This window comes from Mesoplodon mirus (genome assembly GCF_964341445.2).
Source record: "Mesoplodon mirus genome assembly, chromosome: 10".
Lineage (NCBI taxonomy): Eukaryota > Metazoa > Chordata > Mammalia > Artiodactyla > Ziphiidae > Mesoplodon > Mesoplodon mirus.
In genome coordinates, this window is record NC_138986.1 from 67805748 (window position 1) to 67824766 (window position 19019).

The 19019-nt window shown below is 37.0% G+C and overlaps 1 protein-coding gene across 2 annotated transcripts in view; it reads left to right on the plus strand.

Moving 5' to 3' along the window:
- Positions 1 to 19019, plus strand: part of RNGTT (RNA guanylyltransferase and 5'-phosphatase) — a 237893-nt gene that overhangs the window by 4859 nt on the left and 214015 nt on the right. For both annotated transcript variants that reach the window (XM_082633617.1, XM_082633618.1), the window contains exons 2-6: positions 3857 to 3966; positions 7029 to 7132; positions 7222 to 7310; positions 17012 to 17087; positions 18289 to 18529. In XM_082633617.1, the coding sequence (XP_082489743.1) occupies positions 3857 to 3966; positions 7029 to 7132; positions 7222 to 7310; positions 17012 to 17087; positions 18289 to 18529 (620 nt within the window). The remainder of the gene's footprint in view (positions 1 to 3856; positions 3967 to 7028; positions 7133 to 7221; positions 7311 to 17011; positions 17088 to 18288; positions 18530 to 19019) is intronic.

A 19019-nucleotide genomic window follows, 5' to 3' on the forward strand; every position in this document is an offset into this window, starting at 1 on the left:
ATGCTAACACATATATATGGAATCTAAAAAAAAAATGGTTGTGAAGAACCTAGGGACAGGACAGGAATAAAGACCCACACGTGGAGAATGGACTTGAGGACACGGGGAGGGGGAAGGGTCAGCTGGGATGAAGTGAGAGAGTGGCATGGACATATATACACTACCAAATGTAAAATAGATAGCTAGTGGGAAGCAGCTGCATAGCACAGGGAGATCAGCTTGGTGTTTTGTGACCACCTAGAGAGGTGTGGGATAGGGAGGGAGGGAGGGAGACACAAGACGGAGGGGATACGGGGGTATATGTATACTAGCTGAATCACTTTGTTATACAGCAGAAACTAACACACCATTGTAAAGCAATTATACTCCAATAAAGATGTTAAAAAAAAAAAGATCCAGATTGCTCAGGTAGAGATGTTGAGTACACAGTTGGATATATGGTTTGGAATTCAAACAAGTTTGAGTTGTACATGTACATTTAAGGATCATCGGCATACAGACAATATTTAAAGTCATGGTATTTAATTAGTCAGGATAAGTAATGCTAGTTTCTCTGACAAACAACTCCCCAAACTCAGGGGTTCCAGTCAACATACTATGTTTATTTCTTGCTCATATCGCAATGCCTTGTGTATCAGGCAGCTTTCCTGGGCAACTCTTCTCCAAGTGGTGACTCTCTGGGCTCCTCCTATCTTGTGATGCTGTCCCCTTAAACATATGACCTGCAGGTTGCCATGGAAGGGGAAGAGCAGGAGTGGGTGCTCTTGGGGTGGTGTTATATCTCACTCCTGCCCATATCCCATTGGTCAGAGTCCAGTCATATGGCCCTCACCAAATTACAAGGGAAGCTGAGAAATGTAGTCTTCCTGCGTGCCGCGAAATAGGAAAGCAAATGGAGTTTGATGAACACATAGCATTGTTCCTGCCACGGCAGTGGAAAAGACCTTTCAGGCAGAGAGTGTAGAAAGAATAGAAGACAAGGCCCAGGATGGAACCCCCCCCTTACCAAAACCTGCTCTTTAGAAGTTGGGTAGGGACTTCCCTGGTGGTCCAGTGGCTAAGACTCTGTGCTCCCAGTGCATGGGCCCCGTGTTTGATCCCTGGTCAGGGAACTAGATCCCACATGCCGCAACTAAGAGTTCGCATGCCACAGCTAAAGATCCCACGTGCCACAGCTAAAGATCCCACGTGCCTCAGCAAAGATCCTGCGTGCTGCAACAGAGATCCCACGTGCTGCAACTAAAAAAAAAAAAAAGAAAAAGAAACAGAAAAAGAAAAAAAAGAAATTGGGTAGAGGGAACAAAGAAGTTGAGAAAGAATGGCTAGAAATTGGGGGTGGTGTTAGGTGGGTGGTAGAAACTAAAGGAGTATGGTGATATGGAAGACAAGAGAATTTTTCAAGAAGGAAGGAGTTGCCAGATGTATGAGATGCTGCTGAGATGTTAAGATACTAGAAAAGTTGGTAGCAACGTGGAAGGGAGGAAGAGTTGATTGATGGTCCTTGTGAGTGCAAAATGGAAAGAATCCAGAGCAGAAGGGAGGGCATTTGCCTTTAATGGGAGTAAGGACAGGGGATGAAAGAGAAAATGGACTCAGATACAGAAAGGTTTATAACTGCAAAGGTGAGGCATGTTTCTACCTGGTGGTGGAGAGGCATTGTTGAACAGCAATTATTTCCATGGACCCTACGACCAGGTCACCTGGGTTTGGATCACTGTTCTCTCATTTACTAGAAGTGTGACAGTGGGCAAGTCACTTAATCTCTCTTGCCTTGGTTTCCTCATCTGTAAAATGGGGATAATAACATTACACATGTTTATGTTAGGAGTAAATGAATAAATCTATGTAAAATGTTTTAAACATTGTTTGGTATGTGTTAAACATATAAAGTTGCTTCCTTCTCCTTTTTCTTTTCAGTACACTATAACGCAAAGCCATCAGTTGAGAAGGGGGTAGGGGAGCTTGGTATATTTTATGAATGAGGAAAAGATGTGAAATGTAGGATTGCCTTTGAGATTGATGATTATGATTTATATTGTCACCCTTCTGCTGTGCTCTGAGATTTTCTCTAGGAGGCTTGAGCTGTGTAGGTGTAGGCGCAAAGAAATCAGGTGGTTGGGTTTATCGAGGTCTGGGTTTTTCTCAGGAGAGTGTGACTGAGCAGCTGGGGAGGAGCACGGAGGTTAAGGGTATGTAGAGGAAAGAGAATTGGACCTCTGAGACGGCAGTGAGAAGGAGAGAGGTCTAGTGGGATGAAACTTCTAACGTACCATATTATTATTTATTATGTTCGTTGTTTGTGGTTTATCTTTACCTGATAGAATATAGGCTTCATGAGGGCAGGGATTTTTATCTGTTTGTTTTTGTCTTTTCACTTATATAGTCTGTGCACCTAGAATAATGCCTGGTACATAATAGGCACTCATTAAATATCTGTTAAATAAACTAAATGAAGCATAATAATCTAGGTGAGATGATGGTAGAAGTGGTGAGAAGTGGTCAGATCCTGGATATATTCTGAAGAGAGATCTGATAGGATTTGGTGATGGATTGGGTGTGGGGTGTGTAAGAAAGAGAGGGGTCAAGGATAACGCCAAAGGTTTTGGCCTGAGCTACTAAAAAAATGGTGTTACCATTTGCTGAGATGGGGAAGACCATGAGAGGAGTTTGAAGATTGAGAGCTCAGATTTGGATATCAAGTCTCAGATGTCTTTTAGACATCAAGTAGAGACTAAGTCAGGTAGGCAATTTGATATTTGATTCTAGAGTTAAGGGAGTGGTTTGGCCTGGAGATACACATTTGTCCGTCATTAGCAACACCGATGGCTTTTAAAGCTGTGAGACTAGATGAGACACCAAGGTAGTGAATGTAGTTAGAAAGGAGGTGCAAGGACAGAGCCCTGGGACAAAACATAGAGGGGCCAGGGAGATAAAGAGGAGCCAGTAAAGCAGGCTGAGAAGGAGAGGCCAGAGAGAGGGGAGGAAAACAGGAGGATGTAGTATCCTGGAAGCCACGTGAAAAAAGCGATTCAAGAGCTCCCTCTTGAATTAAAAAATGATCAATTATTTGAGAACTGAGAGTTGACCACTGGACTTAGCAACATGGAGGTTACTGTTGATCTTGATTGGTTCTGTAGAAAATAAAAATAGAAAAAAATGATGTTTTTATGAATTTTGTTTAAAGCCTCTGGACAGATGTTAAGACTTCACTTAGATATTGTTTTAGGTAGATATTTATTCTTACTGATTTTATAATATAAATCAGCTACAATAGGTGATTTTAGAAGATGACTTCCCCTGTGTTTATACGGTGATTCAGGAAAAAAAAAGGGCCAAAGTCAGTCAGTCTTGCTGAAATTAGAATCACTGATATATTTGGAGTGTGATTTTGGTTAGTACGCTTCTCAGCATGATCCTTCTCCTGAGATGTAGGATAAGGTTATAAGATGGAGAAGGTTCCAATTTCATCTTAAAAAAGTATGATAGGAATTTCAAAGAATTGATTTAATTCACTTCATTATCAGTTTTCTAGTGCTATATCTTTAAAGCTTTTAAGGCAATAACTTTTTAATGTAGTGGTTTAGAACTTAAGAGTCTTTGTGGAAGTTCCATTCACTGGTAATTTTTTCTTTTGCTATTATATTTGATTATCAATTTCTAGAATTTATGTTGTCTTTAAAAGTTCCAAGGCAGTGCCTTTTGAAAATACAGTGTAGGTTGAGAGTATTTCATGAATACTCTTTTAAATTCCATTTAAAACATTGTTAGAAAGTGATTTTGAGAATTGCTAATTATAGAGTTTTAACCTGGAACATTTTCATTATTGAAAATTATTACCTATCTTCATGTTATTTAGGAAGATTTTTACCTCTGAAGACAATGTTAGGACCAAGATATGACAGTCAAGTTGCTGAAGAAAATCGGTTCCATCCCAGTATGCTTTCAAATTATCTGAAGAGTCTGAAGGTAAGAAACAAAACATTTTTTTTTTCTTCTTTTTTCTTTGCGGTACGCGGGCCTCTCACTGTTGTGGCCTCTCCTGTTGAGGAGCACAGTCTCCGGACACGCAGGCTAAGCGGCCATGGCTCATGGGCCCAGCCGCTCTGCGGCATGTGGGATCTTCCTGGACCGGGGCACAAACCTGTGTCCCCTGCATCGGCAGGTGGACTCTCAACCACTGCGCCACCAGGGAAGCCCGAAACAAAACACTTTTGATATTGATTTAACATACTTTATTCCTTTCTTGTTCTACAGGTGACTTTTTATTTTTTTTAAATTTATTTATTTATTTAGGGATGAATTGGGTCTTTGTTGCTGTGCGTGGGCTTTCTCTAGTTGTGGTGAGCGGGGGCTACTCTTTGTTGTGGTGTGTGGGCTTCTCATTGCAGTGGCTTCTCTTGTTGTGGAGCACAGGCTCTAGGCACGCGGGCTTCAGCAGATGTGGCATACGGGCTCAGTAATTGTGGCTTGCGGGCTCTAGAGTGCAGGCTCAGTAGTTGTGGTGCATGGGCTTAGTGGCTCCGCGGCATGTGGGATCTTCCCGGACCAGGGCTCGAACCCGTGTCCCCTGCCTTGGCAGGTGGATTCTTAACCACTGCGCCACCAGGGAAGCCACTGCAGGTGGCTTTTTAAAATAAACTTTTATTTTGAAATAATTAACTGACTCAGAGGAAGTTGCAAAAATAGTACATAGAGTTCTATAAACAGAAGTATCTCTTCTCTACCGAGATAGAGAATAAGTTAGCAGGTGCCAGACTACAGGGATGGGGGTGGGAAGAGGGTCTGACGGTAAAGGGGTAGCATGAGGGAGTTCCTTTGTGGAGAAGGAATAGTTCTGTAACTACCACCATGAATCTATACATTAGGTACCGGAAGTTAGGTCTTGAATATATGTTTTTAGGGGGCATAATTCAACCCATAACACCAACCATTGTTCTCTTCTGTTTTAGACTCTTGGTGGTCTGTTATTGTATGCTCTCTCAGTACATTCAACAAATATTGGTACCCATTATGTGCAAGTCTCTTATTATGGGATGGTAAAGATGCCACTTAGTTTTTGATAACCTGTTACTCATCCCTATTCTCGGTGTAGTTTTGGGTCGTTATTTGTTTATATCTTTTATTTTAGCTTACTTGTAAACTTTTAATTTTTATCTTCATTATTAATATACATTTTGAAAGTCATAGTTAACATTTATAGAGCATTAACTATTTCCTAGGTAGAGTGTAAGAGCTTGGGCTTAGCACCAATTAGCCTGGGCTTGATTTCTGGTTTGCCACTTAAGCTTCGTGGTCAAGTTACATAATCTCCTCATGTTTTAGTTTTCTCACTTGCAAATAAAGTTAGTGCATTTAAAGCACACAGAATAGTGCTTGGCACAGAGTAAGGACTTCATTTAAATCTCACAACAACTGTATGAGGTGGATACTATAATTATCCTTATTTCATGGATTGGGAATCTATAAGGAAAAATAATTATGTATATATAATAATATTTATGAGTATATGTGTATACAGACGGACATTCACACCCAAACACATTATTCACACAGACACATCACACACACAGACACACATTTACACACATACATATATATGGGCTCAGGGCAGCTAAGTCATGCAGTACAGTTTCTTGGTTTCTGAAGTATTCGTATGTATTTAGAAAATTCATATTTTCTTGCTCATCCCCACTTTTCATTCACTTCTTATTTTGGATCTGAAGACAAACAAAATGGGTTCTAATTCTAACTAGTGAAAAGCTGTAGTATGGCATCTAAATCTTTGCATTTGGCAATATATATCCTCTGAAGGAATTAAGATCACTGAAGAAGCCTATGTGGGAAGAGAAGAGAAGTAGGCCCAGGGGTGCAGATACTACAAAAAATGCCGTAAAAAATACATTTCCTGGGGAAGTGAGAGGGTGCTTGACTGGAAGAGCTGTCTGTTATCCATACATGAGCTAAGAAATCTGGAGAAATCCATGGAGCACATTAAGGCAGCTAGTTATATTTTAGAAGTGCACAATTTTGTCTGTTTTGTGATGTTTGAAATTTAAATGTTTTTGCCATTCCCCCCCCCATAACAATGGAGTTGAATTATCATGTAGACCAGTCTCCTTTAGGCAAACGCAACAATAGGTACTCAATAAAAGCAGTAACAACAAAAGACAGAAAAATAACAGTTTAAAAAGTACAGGTTGTTTCTCTTGCCATTCTTCTCAGAGAGTATATACTTCAGAATGAGGTGGAAGATGTTTGGATTCACTGTTCTTTTACTTGGCTCAGTTCCAGTGTGCATATCTTTCAAGGCTGAATATGATTCTGGTTGTTCAAGATTTTTCAAACCTGTGGCCCCCTAACACAAGCCAACTACTTCAGTTACTGCTCAACAGAAGAAATAATGATTTTTGTTCCAATACAGGAAGAAAAACTGGCTGAGGAATGGGAGTAAGTCTTCAATGAGATGCACAAATACGGCCATGTGTACTGTTCTTTATTGATTATTTAAGGGATTTACAAGGGAATTTTGACTATACGCACTCTTTGCCCTGTGTACTCACTTGAGAATTTAACTGCCTAACGTGCTGTAGTGATGACTGCTCGGAGTGCTGGGTTATTGTGTGCCTGGAGCTTTGGTTGGGGTGTGTTTCAGATAGATGATATCCCTGTTCTAGCTTCTTGTCTAGGAAATCATAGGTGGAGTGACAGATGCAGAAAACTACATCAGTGTTTGCTTTTTTAGGTACACTTTTGTAATGTTGAAGTGGAGTCTGTTTTGCTTATGTTCTTGTTTCATCATTAGTTTGGGGGTTCATTTATTTTATTTAGTGCCTAAGTTCTATGTCTTGAATGAGACTTGGATAAGTGATACTTTCATTGTTATTAATAGTTCATTGGCAGAGTGAACCTAAAATCTCCCTTAGTGTAGTTGAATGAACTGGCCTGGAATACTGCCATTTAGTCAGTTTGATTTGGTGCAAATTCAGTTACCAGTAAATCTGTCCTTTTTTCTTTCTTTCTTTTTTAAGGTTAAAATGGGCTTGTTGGTGGACCTGACAAATACTTCAAGATTCTATGACAGAAATGACATAGAAAAAGAAGGAATCAAATATATAAAACTTCAGTGTAAAGGGTAAGTCATGTATTAAGATTCCTTAATATTTAAACCTTCTGCTGAAATTTGTAATCTCTTCTTAAAAAAAAATGTTTCTGTATTACTAGACATGGTGAGTGCCCTACAACGGAGAATACCGAGACATTTATTCGTCTATGTGAGCGGTTTAATGAAAGAAACCCGCCTGAACTTATAGGTATGTTTGGCTTCACTTTACCAATGTTGAATATTTTCTTTTGTGACTGGGTTTCCATTTTCTTTTTTACAAGTGAGTTGATATGGAAGTTTTTTTTCTTTTTTAAGTCATCACCAAGAAGCGTTTACTAAAGTAGTAGACTAACTTTTGTGAACTATAAAATAAATGTATTTTTTTTTAAGAATTTAAAAAATTTTCTTTTTAAAAAATTAATTAATTTTCTTTGTTCATTATTTTTGGCTGCATTGGGTCTTCGTTGCTGTGTGTGGGCTTTCTGTGGTTGTGGCGAGCTGGGGCTACACTTCACTGCGGTGTGCGGGCTTCTCATTGTGGTGGCTTCTCTTGTTGCAGAGCACGGGCTCTAGGCACGCGAGCTTCAGTAGTTGTGACACATGGGCTCAGTAGTTGTGACTCGCGGGCTCTGGAGCGCAGGTTCAGTAGTTGTGGCGCACGGGCTTAGTTGCTCCACGGCATGTGGGGTCCTCCCAGACCAGGGATCGAACCCATATCCCCTGCATTGGCTACTGTGCCACTAGGGAAGTCCCAAAATAAATGTATTTTTGTAATTAAAAAATTTTTCATGATAAAGCCCTAATTGCCCCTCTTCAGTTGTACTGTTGGGAAACTGTATCTTAAACTTAAACACTATATGTATATTTATTTTTTATAACTTTGAATTTTATATTGTATGTATCATTCTGAACCTTTCTTTTTTCACTCAGTATTGTGTTTCTGGGAGTGATCCATGGTGATGTATGTAACTGTTGTTTATTTGTTGCTGTGTAGTATTCCATTGTATGGATGTATTATAGTTTATCCACTTTCCTATGATGGACAGTTCTTTCAGCAGATATTTATTGATTGCTACTCTTTGCTAGGTACAGGCTCTTGGAACATCTCAGGGAGAAAACAAAAAAGGGGATTGGGGAAGCGGGGGAAGGAAGCCAATAAACATAAATGTAACAAATGAGTAAATTTTCTTGAAATGATAATTACTTAAAGTGACATTTGGGTTATTTTCAGTTCTTTTTGCTATTACGAAAAATGTTGCCAGGAGTGGTCTTCTAGAACTTTTAAGGTTTGTGATTTTTAGTTTTGGTTCTTTGTTCCTTCTGCTATTTATATTGGCATATGGTTTGAATTGAGGATCCAATCTAAATGTTTTCTATATAGTCAGTCATTTGTTTCAGCACAGTATGTTGAATAATTTTTTCGCCTGATAGTTAGATGCCATAAATTAACTTATATGTACTATTGGAAATTTTTTCCAATTCATTTGCCTTTTAAGTTTTTTGGTAATATTTAAAAGCTTTTGTTGTTAATATATTTTCTTTTGTGATTTCTTCTTTTTTAAAATTATAAGCAGCTACTATTTTCCCCATTCAGAGAATTAACTGAAAAAACTTTAGGAATAGTAGGAAAGTTCAGGGGATATATTTGGATACAGATAAATAGGAAAACATCAGCAACTTTCCTGCGAACAAGCAATAACTAGTTAGAAAGTATAGTTAGAGAATAGTCTCATTAATCTTACTATTAATAATATTGGCTAACACTTATTGAACATTTCTCTCTGCTAGTCACTCTGTAAATCATTTTACATACATTGTCTCATTTTCTTCTCAATACTATTAGGTAGATGTTATTGTCACCCCCCATTTTATGATAAGAAACTGAGGCTTGGGAAGGTTAAGTGACTTAAGGTCATTCACATAACTAGTAAGGATTACAGCTTAGATCAGATCCTAAGATAAGATCTAAGGGTTACAGCTTAGATAAGATCCTAAGTAAAGTTTAGAGTTCACACTCTAAACTACTTGTCTTCTGTAAAGTACAAAACACCAAGGAATAAAGTTATTAAGAAATGTAGGAGTTCTAAATTAAGAAAATTGTACTTGGTTGTTAAAAGACTTGAAGAAATGGAGATTCACTGTTTCCAAAATAATTTCCAGTTTCTTTTTTTTGCGGTACGCGGGCCTCTCACTGTGGTGGCCTCTCCTGTTGCGGAGCACAGGCTCTGGACGCGCAGGCTCAGCGGCCATGGCTCACGGGCCCAGCCGCTCCGCGGCATGTGGGATCTTCCCAGACTGGGGCACGAACCCGTGTCCCCTGCATCGGCAGGTGGACTCTCAACCACTGCACCACCAGGGAAGCCCAATTTCCAATTTTTAATGTTTACAATTGTTTGGCAAATCAAACAGGTGAAATTATGAGCAAGAAAATTTTGAAAGACAAAAGTAACAAGGGGATTTTCCTTACCAGTTATCCAAGCATATGGTAAAGCAATGGAAACTACAGTGGTTTCCTAGTGGTAGAGATGTTTTTCACATCAGAGAGGGAAGGTGTGATTATTCAACAAATGGTTATGAGACAATTAGCCAACTGTATAATAAAATATATTTTAGATGGATCAAATATTTTTGAAAGGACCCATAATAATATAGGAGAAATATAGGTCAGTACTTATTTAACTCTGAGCTAAGAAAGGGTATTCTGAGTTTATCGTCAAAGGCAGAATCCATAAACAGTTATTTTTTAAGCCGTGTTCCTAGACCACCTGCATCGGAATCACCTGAGGATGTTTATTAGAAGTGCATGCTTTAGGGCCCTGTACTGGACTTGTATGATCAAAACCTCTGGGAATGAAGCCTAGGGATCTAATTGTTTTTAAAACAAGGGTCTTAGGTGATTTTTATGTACACTTAAATTTGAAAACTGCTGTCAAAAATTAAAATGTCTATTCATTGGTAATAGTAACAGCTGGAATTAATGAATGCTTATTATTTGCCTGGTAGACTTGGTGGGAAACTCTGAATGAATGAATGAAGGAATGAATGAATGTAATCCTCATAACAACTCTGTGTAGTATGTGGCAGTATCCGTATTTTACAGATAAGAAAACTGAATCTCAGAGAAATTAAGTATAGTTTTTCCATGGTAACACATCTGATAAGTGGTTAAGCCAGGTTTGTAGTCCGGTTTCTTACTTCAAAGTCCAAATCTCTAATTACTTGCTACACTGGTTTCTAGAGTGACCACATAAAAATGAAAAATAAATTCTGTATTATAAAACACAACAGAAACAGCAAAAAGATATTTGACTAATTGGGAGCAATATTTGAAGCATATATGACAGATAAAAGTTAATATTCTTATATACAAAAAGATTTTATAATCCAGCAGGCAAAAGAGGCATTCCTCCATAGAAAAATATGGAAAACAATGAAAATGAAATTTATAAGAAATGAATTACAAATAGCCAAGAAACATGAAAAAAATTTTCATTCTCACTTGTTAACAAGAGATACAAATTAAAATATATGTTGTTACCTTCCCCCATCAAATTGGCAAAGATTAAAAAAGAATCATAATGTCAAGCTTTGGATAAAGTGGATGTACTTATACATTATTAATTTGAGTGTTAATTGGTACACCCTCTCTGGAGGGCCAATTTGGTGATATTTCTCCAGATCCTTAAAAGTGTTCACACACTTTGACTTGTCAAGGCTACATTTAAGAATTTATTTAAAGGAAGTAGTCAGAGATGGACATAAAAATTTATGAGAAAGAAATTTAGTCACATCTTCATTTGTAATTAAAAAACTGGAAACAGCTTACACCTCTGATAGAAGCAGATCATTTATATTGTACAGTATGCAATTTATTTAACAGAAGAACAATAATATGGGACTATATGACATGGTATTGTGATATGTATATGTGTATATATTTACACATTCACATGAATATATGTAACAAATACACACATATTTAGGGTACAACTAGAACATATACAGCTTAAAATAGCATTGAGACCTTTATTTGAACAATTAAAAACAACTTTTTTCATCCGAGAGAAGCCATTGTAGGGGTAAAGAAGAAGAATTCAAGAAGAACTTCAAGAACACTTAACATCTGGAATCAGATATCCTGATTTCAGGAAGATTAATACTCCCAAGTCAACCCTTGTTATAAATTGTCTGATTGTATTCTTAGAAGAACTGATGGGGAAATTTTCTAAATTGAGTGTTTTATGGGTTATAAAAAAATTATAGAACTGTGCTACAATATATTATATGTTACTATATATTATTTGTTTTATATCACTGGTAGGGGTTCTCTTCATGAGGATTGAAGTGGAAACATTTGCTTTGCGCCTGTCCAGTTTTGGAGCATTGTAGTGGCAATTATTTATTGTAATACTCTGAAGACAACAACAGAAACTGGTCTTAGAGCTGGTTTCTGGTAGCACCTTTTCAAACAAAAAGAATAAAGAATCAAGTTTGTGTTCTTAGGATCAGAAAATATTGGTCTGCTTTTACAATATTTTAATTGTGTTTTAGTATCAGAGATGGAATTTTCATCAGCCTTGCACACATTCTTGCTGAAGCATACTTGCGATCAACAGTAGACATTTGTGACATGACAAAAGTTAGACTCAGATTTATTTTCAAAGCTACTCTTTTTTTAAAATCATCATTTTACTGTCAGTTCATACAGTTAGCCTGGTTGTGGGATAATACTGTAGACTTAGTGGAAATGAAAAGTTCTTGAAACACAGAAGCCTCAGATGTTTTCTGATGTTTAGGAAGAACTACCGCTTCATAACCCCTTATCTGAAACCTGTGGGGGTCATATGTTTCCAATTCTTACCATATGTTACCTCCCCTGGAGATAGTACCCCCTAATTTTTCTTTATTGTAGAAATTTTCAGTCATACCAAAAATAGGGAGAATAGTGAAATGACACCTCATGTATCCATCATTCAGCTTCAATAATTATCATTTTGCTGTTTTTTTTTTATTTTTCCTCTCCTCCCCCTAACAGATTTTTTTCTGAGTATTTTAAATTAGATCACAGATACCATGTCATTTCACTTAAAGTGTTTCAGTATGCATCTCTAACTGATAAGGATTTTTGGTTTTTATATAATCACCATGCAGTTGTACCAAAGAGAATAATGAGAAATTCCTTAAGGTCATCTAAAGCCTAGTCCATTTTCAGGTTTCCTCAATTATAGGAAAAATGCCTTTTTAAGTTAGATTTTCAAACCAGTTTCCAATAGTGTCCACATGTTGCATTTTGTTGTTATGTCTCTTAAATCTCTCTGATTTGCTCTCTTTTTTTAATGCTATCAGTTTGCTGGAGAAACCACGTCATTTGTCCTATAAAATATTCCATTATCTGGGTCTACCTGAGTGCTTCCTCTAGTATTAGTTAACTTTTTCCTTTGTCTTCTGTATGTCCTGTAAACTGGTAGTTAAATCGAGAGGTGTACTTATATATTTTGGCAAGCATACTTCATAGTTGGCATTGTATGGTTCCTTTCACACCACATCAGGAAGCACATAATGTCTGGTGGTCCTGCTTTTAGGGGTACGAAGATGATTAAGTGGGTTCTGGTGGCACCATCTTGTTTCCTCTGTTACAGACTTTTTCATCTGTCTTTTACCTAATGATTTTATTATCTATTGATGGTTGTTGCCTTCATCCAGTATTTCATTAGGAGTTGGAAAACAGTGATTTTTTTTTCTGATTCTCTCTCATTTCTTCATGGATTAGCTGGAATTCTTCTTTAGTAAAGAACTATTCTCAATTTGATTATCCTGAAATGAAGTTTGTAATGGAAAGACAAGTTAAGCATCTGATTCTCTTATTTCTTAATTTCCAGAATAATGAATTGGTATCTTACCATTCTCCAGTGGTGACTGATTACTTTTTTTTCTTGGAGTATCTGTATGAACTCATGAATCTTTATACAGTTGATGTATTTAAATCAGTTGCAGTCAGTATTTATTCTTATGCCCAAATTGCTCCATCCTAGGCCAATGGGAGCCCCTTCAAGTTGATTTCTGTATCCTTTTGATAGCACCCTATCAGTCTTTGATGGTTTCCTTGTTTTCTGGTACAACGTGTTTTCCAAACCTGGAACCAGTTTTTTCTCTAAGGAGCCTGGTGGAAAATAGTATTAGAGATAATCTGGGTGTAGAGAGCATTTCTGCAGTTAAATATATGAATATTCATTCACACTAAGTGAGAAAAATAGACTATAAATAACATATCAGTTCAGATCAGGTTTTGTCCCCAAATAATCTACCAAAAATCTTAACTTTTTTAGAGCTTTTTTGAAATTATAATTACAAATAACAGATTATGGAGCTATAGTGCATTTGTTTGCATGTACAGAAATAACTTGAGGGTAAGAATTTTGTGGACTGGAGAAATAAAAAAGTCTGTTTTGTGTTAAAAGAGAAATGGCTGATTTCTTGGTAAATGGTGGACTACGTATAATAGATGTGTAGCTTAACTAATGCCTCTAATTACTTTAGGTGTTTCTAATTATAAATACATGGGCCAGATTTGTGAATATATATTTTCATGGGTAGCACATGTGTATTTTGGTAAAAAACATTTCTTTTGATTAAATAAAAATATTTAAAATAACTTGGCACATAATAAGTTCTTTTTTTAAATTAGTTGATTGATTTATTTTTGGCTGCATTGGGTCTTTGTTGCTGCGTGTGGGCTTTCTCTAATTGCGGAGAGCAGGGGTGACTCTTCGTTGTGGTGCGCGGGCTTCTCACTGCAGTGGCTTCTCTTGTTGTGGAACATGGGCTCTAGGTGCGTGGGCTTCAGTAGTTGTGGCTCGCGGGCTCAGTAGTTGTGGCCCATTGTATATTCTTGCCTCCTTTATCAAAGATCAGGTGACCATATGGGCATGGGTTTATCCCTGGGTTTTCTATCCTGATCCATTGATCTATATTTCTATTTTTGTGCCAGTACCATATTGTCTTGATTAGTGTAACTTTGTAGTATAGTCTGAAGTCAGAGAACCTGATTCCTCCAGCTCTGTTTTACTTTCTCAAGATTGCTTTGGCTATTCAGGGTCTTTTGTGTTTCCATACAAATTGTGAAATTTTTTGTTCTAGTTCTGTGAAAAATGCCATTGGTAGTTTGATAGGGATTGCATGGAATCTGTAGATTGCTTTGGGTGGTATAGTCATTTTCACAGTATTGATTCTTCCAATCCAAAAACATGGTATCTCTCTCCATTTCTTTGTATCCTCTTTAATTTCTTTCATCAGTGTCTTATAGTTTTCTGCATACAGCTCTTTTGCCTCCTTAGGTAGGTTTATTCCTAGGTATTTATTCTTTTTGTTGCAATGGTAAATGGGAGTGTTTCCTTAATTTCTCTTTCAGATTTTTCATTGTTAGTGTATAGGAATGCAAGTGATTTCTGTGCATTAATTTTGTATCCTGCTACTTTACCAAATTCATTGATTCGCTCTAGTAGTTTTTTGGTAGCATCTTTAGGATTCTCTGTGTATTATAGTATCATGTCATCTGCAAACAATGACAGCTTTACTTCTTCTTTTCTTTTTTTTTTTTGGTTTGTTTTTTTTTGTTTTTTTTGGCTATACGCGGGCCTCTCACTGCTGTGGCCTCTCCCGTTGCGGAGCCCAGGCTCCGGATGCGCAGGCTCAGCGGCCATGGCTCACGGGCCCAGCCGCTCCGCGGCATGTGGGATCTTCCCGGACCGGGGCACGAACCCGTGTCCCCTGCGTCGGCAGGCGGACTCTCAACCACTGCACCACCAGGGGAGCCCTACTTCTTCTTTTCCAATTTAGATTCCTTTTATTCTTTTTCTTCTCTGATTGCTGTGGCTAAAACTTCCAAAACTATGTTGAATAATGAGCACTGGTACTTTCTTAAATTGCATATTATCGCATAACTTAATCACTTAATTGGCAATTATTGTTACAGTTCCTATTCGTAAAAATATTTAGTTAATCTTGCTAGAGTAAAAATTAGATGCAAAAATAGTGGTGGTGTAGATGAGAAACATTTTTAGAGTATTTGTTGCTTAAATTGGTCTCAAATATAAAGTAGAAAGGAAATTTACATGTTGGGTTAAGATTATGTTGAATAAAAAAGTCTATTTACAGTTGACATCTTTGTGTAACTTTTGAGGCACGTTTTCTTAACAAAGCACTGGAGATGATGAATTTATAGAGTTTCATGATTATAGCAATTACTTCTAAGGGGTAACTTTTTCTGTTCAAGGCTGATCTCTTTATTTTTTAATCTCTTTTCAGAAACTGCATTTCAGTTATATCATTGTTCTCTATTTCAGTCTCTGTGATTTAACCAGGTCCTTTTCAGCCTGTAAATATACCCAAGCCTCTTATATTAAAATATTACCCCTCCCTCCAAAAAAACCCCACACCTTTCTGTTTTATATTCCCCTTCTCCTTCCCAGTCAACTTTCCAAAAGATTGATACTTGAATCCATTTATTTTCATTCACATCACTGCGATCTGGAGTCCTCCCTCTGCAGTCTTAAACAAATAGTGACTTTCAGTTCTAATCATCTTGTGACATTTAAACAGTTTAACACTCCTGTCTTGGAACTTCCTCTTTTCCTGGTGAACATGACCCAATGTTCACACTCTCTTTGTTTTCTTGACCCCATGATTGTTCATTCTTAGTCTTTTTTTATGCCCTTCCATCCGCCAACTTATTCTTGAAAGGTTAGTTTTCCTCAGATTCCATCCTTAATTATCTTCTCTTGTTTCTGTTGATACTTACCCATTCTCAGTGATTTTGCCCACACCACAGACTGCGTCTGTAGTGACTATATGCTGATTATTCTTGAATCCACAACTCCAGCTAGATCTCTCTGTGAAGCTCTTTACCCTTATTTCCAAATATTTGTAAGTCTCATAAGAACCTTAAACTCAGCAGGTCCAGCTGTGCTCATTGCCTTGCCTGAAAGACTGATGTAAACTCCTGTACTTCCTTACCTGGTAAACGGGGCCATTGCGCAAATAGTCACCCAAGTCAGAAACCAAACTCTCAGTGTTGACAGTTATTCACCCCTCAGATTGCACATTCTACCTTAAATGTTTCTTCCATAAATTACTGGGATGGCTTCCTTACTAGTTTTCTTGCTTCATTGATGCTCCATCTCTACTTTACGTTGAGCTGCCATTGAAGTGGGTTTTCTACAGCGTGATCATTTAATAATGTACACCAAGCTGTTTTTATTACTTTTTCAGAGTAGTTAAAATGACTTGAAAATGCAGTCAGTTTTAGAATTTATGAAACTCATTTGCAGCTTTTCAGACTATAGAGGCAGGACCACACTGATCTTGAATACGTCCTGAAAAAAAGCTTAACAAAAATAAATGTCTTTTTCTCAGCAGGTTTTTCTTCTAAAAGTTCATTTTGGAAGATTACAAGCTAATGTAAAGATACAGTCAGTTGGTTTCTAGAGAACTTTGTTTTTGTTGTACTGTGTATCCATCAGTTTGTTATTTTCCGTATCTAGTGAAGTGTCTCGTGTGCATGCGTGCGTGTGTGTGTGTGTGCCTATGTTCTTTAGAGTTGTGTGTTTGATGAAGTACCTCCTTATTTAAAATGCTTGGAATCTTTTAGTTTTAGGATAAAACTTTAGACCTTAGAAACAGTTGTAACTAATAAATCAGTATATGTTAAATATATTTAAACTTATAGTTAGTGCTATAAGCTATTTTCTAAGCAATTTAAGCTGACAGGTTTAATAGTTATAAAAGAAGGCCAAGCTTTAAAAATGTAGTTATTTTATAAAATGATTGAAATTTTTTGATTGCAGGTTGGGGTTTTAAAGTAAACGTAGCCTCTGAAGTGATTTATTAAATCAAAATTGTTTTATTTTCTAGGTGTTCATTGTACCCATGGTTTCAATCGCACTGGTTTCCTCATATGTGCCTTCTTGGTGGAGAAAATGGATTGGAGGTATTTGTTTCTTGTTATAATGGAAGAAGACATATTTAGTAATTGATAAAAATTTTTTATTGATTTTTCAGTTTTAGCATTTTATATTGCCAGGTTTTTGGTGAAGTCATGAGTAATATGATTGAGTCAAGTGGTTTTCATTTTAGATTTGGTTAATCTTTTGAACACCATTCATTACCTGGTGTTTTCTACTAAGTAGCACTTTTGAGTGCTTATGGATCCCGTATACTATGCATTTTCTTTTCCAGATTTTTTTTCACATCTTACAGAATTATCAGACAAGTTCTCCCAATATTTTGTGTATGTTTTCACCTTGGAGGTTACGATTGTTTTTCTTTTCATTGTTAATAGTACCGTTTAAAAATACCTATTGAGTACTAGGAGAAACTTAAATGCTATACAGAAAAGGTATTTTTGGGGACAGAGTTATTCTGTTTAAACCAATAAGCATGTCTTTATGAGCAGCTGTTATTTGTAAAGTGTCTTTTTAGATTCTGAGAGATTAGAGAATGGGATATTACTAACTGAATTTCCTCATTTACTTTGAAGGTCTTTACTTTTGTTTACAAAGCCTTTCACGCAGTAGATCCTTCTCTGAATATAATCAGCTGAAGTACACATGTGATTGTATATTTTCCTGTTCATTCATCCTTGGGGGTTCTCTGCTGCATGCACTTCTAGCTCTGCCTTTCTGGCCTTTCAGATGCTCTACACAGTAATGCTACATGATACAGACTCCTATGTCAGACTCAGCCTATGCTTAGCTTCTCTCTGATGACCTGTACTCTTAATGCCTGGGTGTGTTGAAAGTTCCTGAAGAACCAGCATGCTTTTACTCTCTTTTCATATTGCTATTCACATTTCTTTGATGTTTTCGCTGAGAGTCAGACCTCAAACTTCAAGGGTTTACTTAAATTCCTTACAGACTCTACCCAGTCTCGTCTATACACTCATTGCAGTTTACCTCTAGAGTTTTGGAAATTCCCATGTAAAATTCCCATTTTAACTTATGTTAAAAATGTTTCAGAATGAATTTGTCTCTTAATAGATTGAATGCCTTGAGCGTGGGGACTGTGATTTGTCCATTTTAGAAAACCTCTGTTATGCTTTGTATAATAGCCTTAAATGTAACAAGTGAATTTTGATAAATCTGCATAAATGGAGAGTAGTGAGGAAATTGCATGGTGTTTATTTTCCATAGTATTGAAGCAGCAGTTGCTACTTTTGCTCAAGCCAGACCACCGGGAATTTATAAGGGTGATTATCTGAAAGAACTTTTTCGTCGCTATGGTGATATAGAGGAAGCACCACCCCCACCTCTATTGCCAGATTGGTGTTTTGAGGATGATGAAGACGAAGATGAGGACGAGGATGGAAAAAAGGAATCAGAACCTGGGTCAAGTGCCTCCTTTGGCAAAAGGAGAAAAGAACGTTTAAAACTGGTAATGTTTAAAAATACTATTATAGTCTTTACCTTTTCTTCTACAGCTTCATTGAGACTTATGCAAACGGAATGTTAACTATGTTTGTTTAGCTAGATTTGTTAGATTATTTCATTCTGGTTATTTCCAAAGACTCTTGATAGCCATGGATCTTTGCCTTTTCTACAAGAAAAGTTTCAGTTATATAAATTCATCCTGCTTTTGTTTCTTAGGTAAACCAAAGAACTCTTAGATGTTAGATTGAGAATTTATTGTTTCTTTGCAAAGTATTGTGAGATTCCAACTAAATATGGAATGAAAATTTTTACTGATGCTTTACAAAATTGTCCCATAGTTAAAATAACTTTGCATATAAATTCTGCTCCTTTCCATGGGTGGTGTTTTCATATTTTTCTGTAAAGTTGAACTCAGAAGATTCTTATTTCTTCTATAGCCAACTCCTGTTAATCTTCTAGAAATAAAAGGCCTAAGAAAAAACATTAGGCATTAC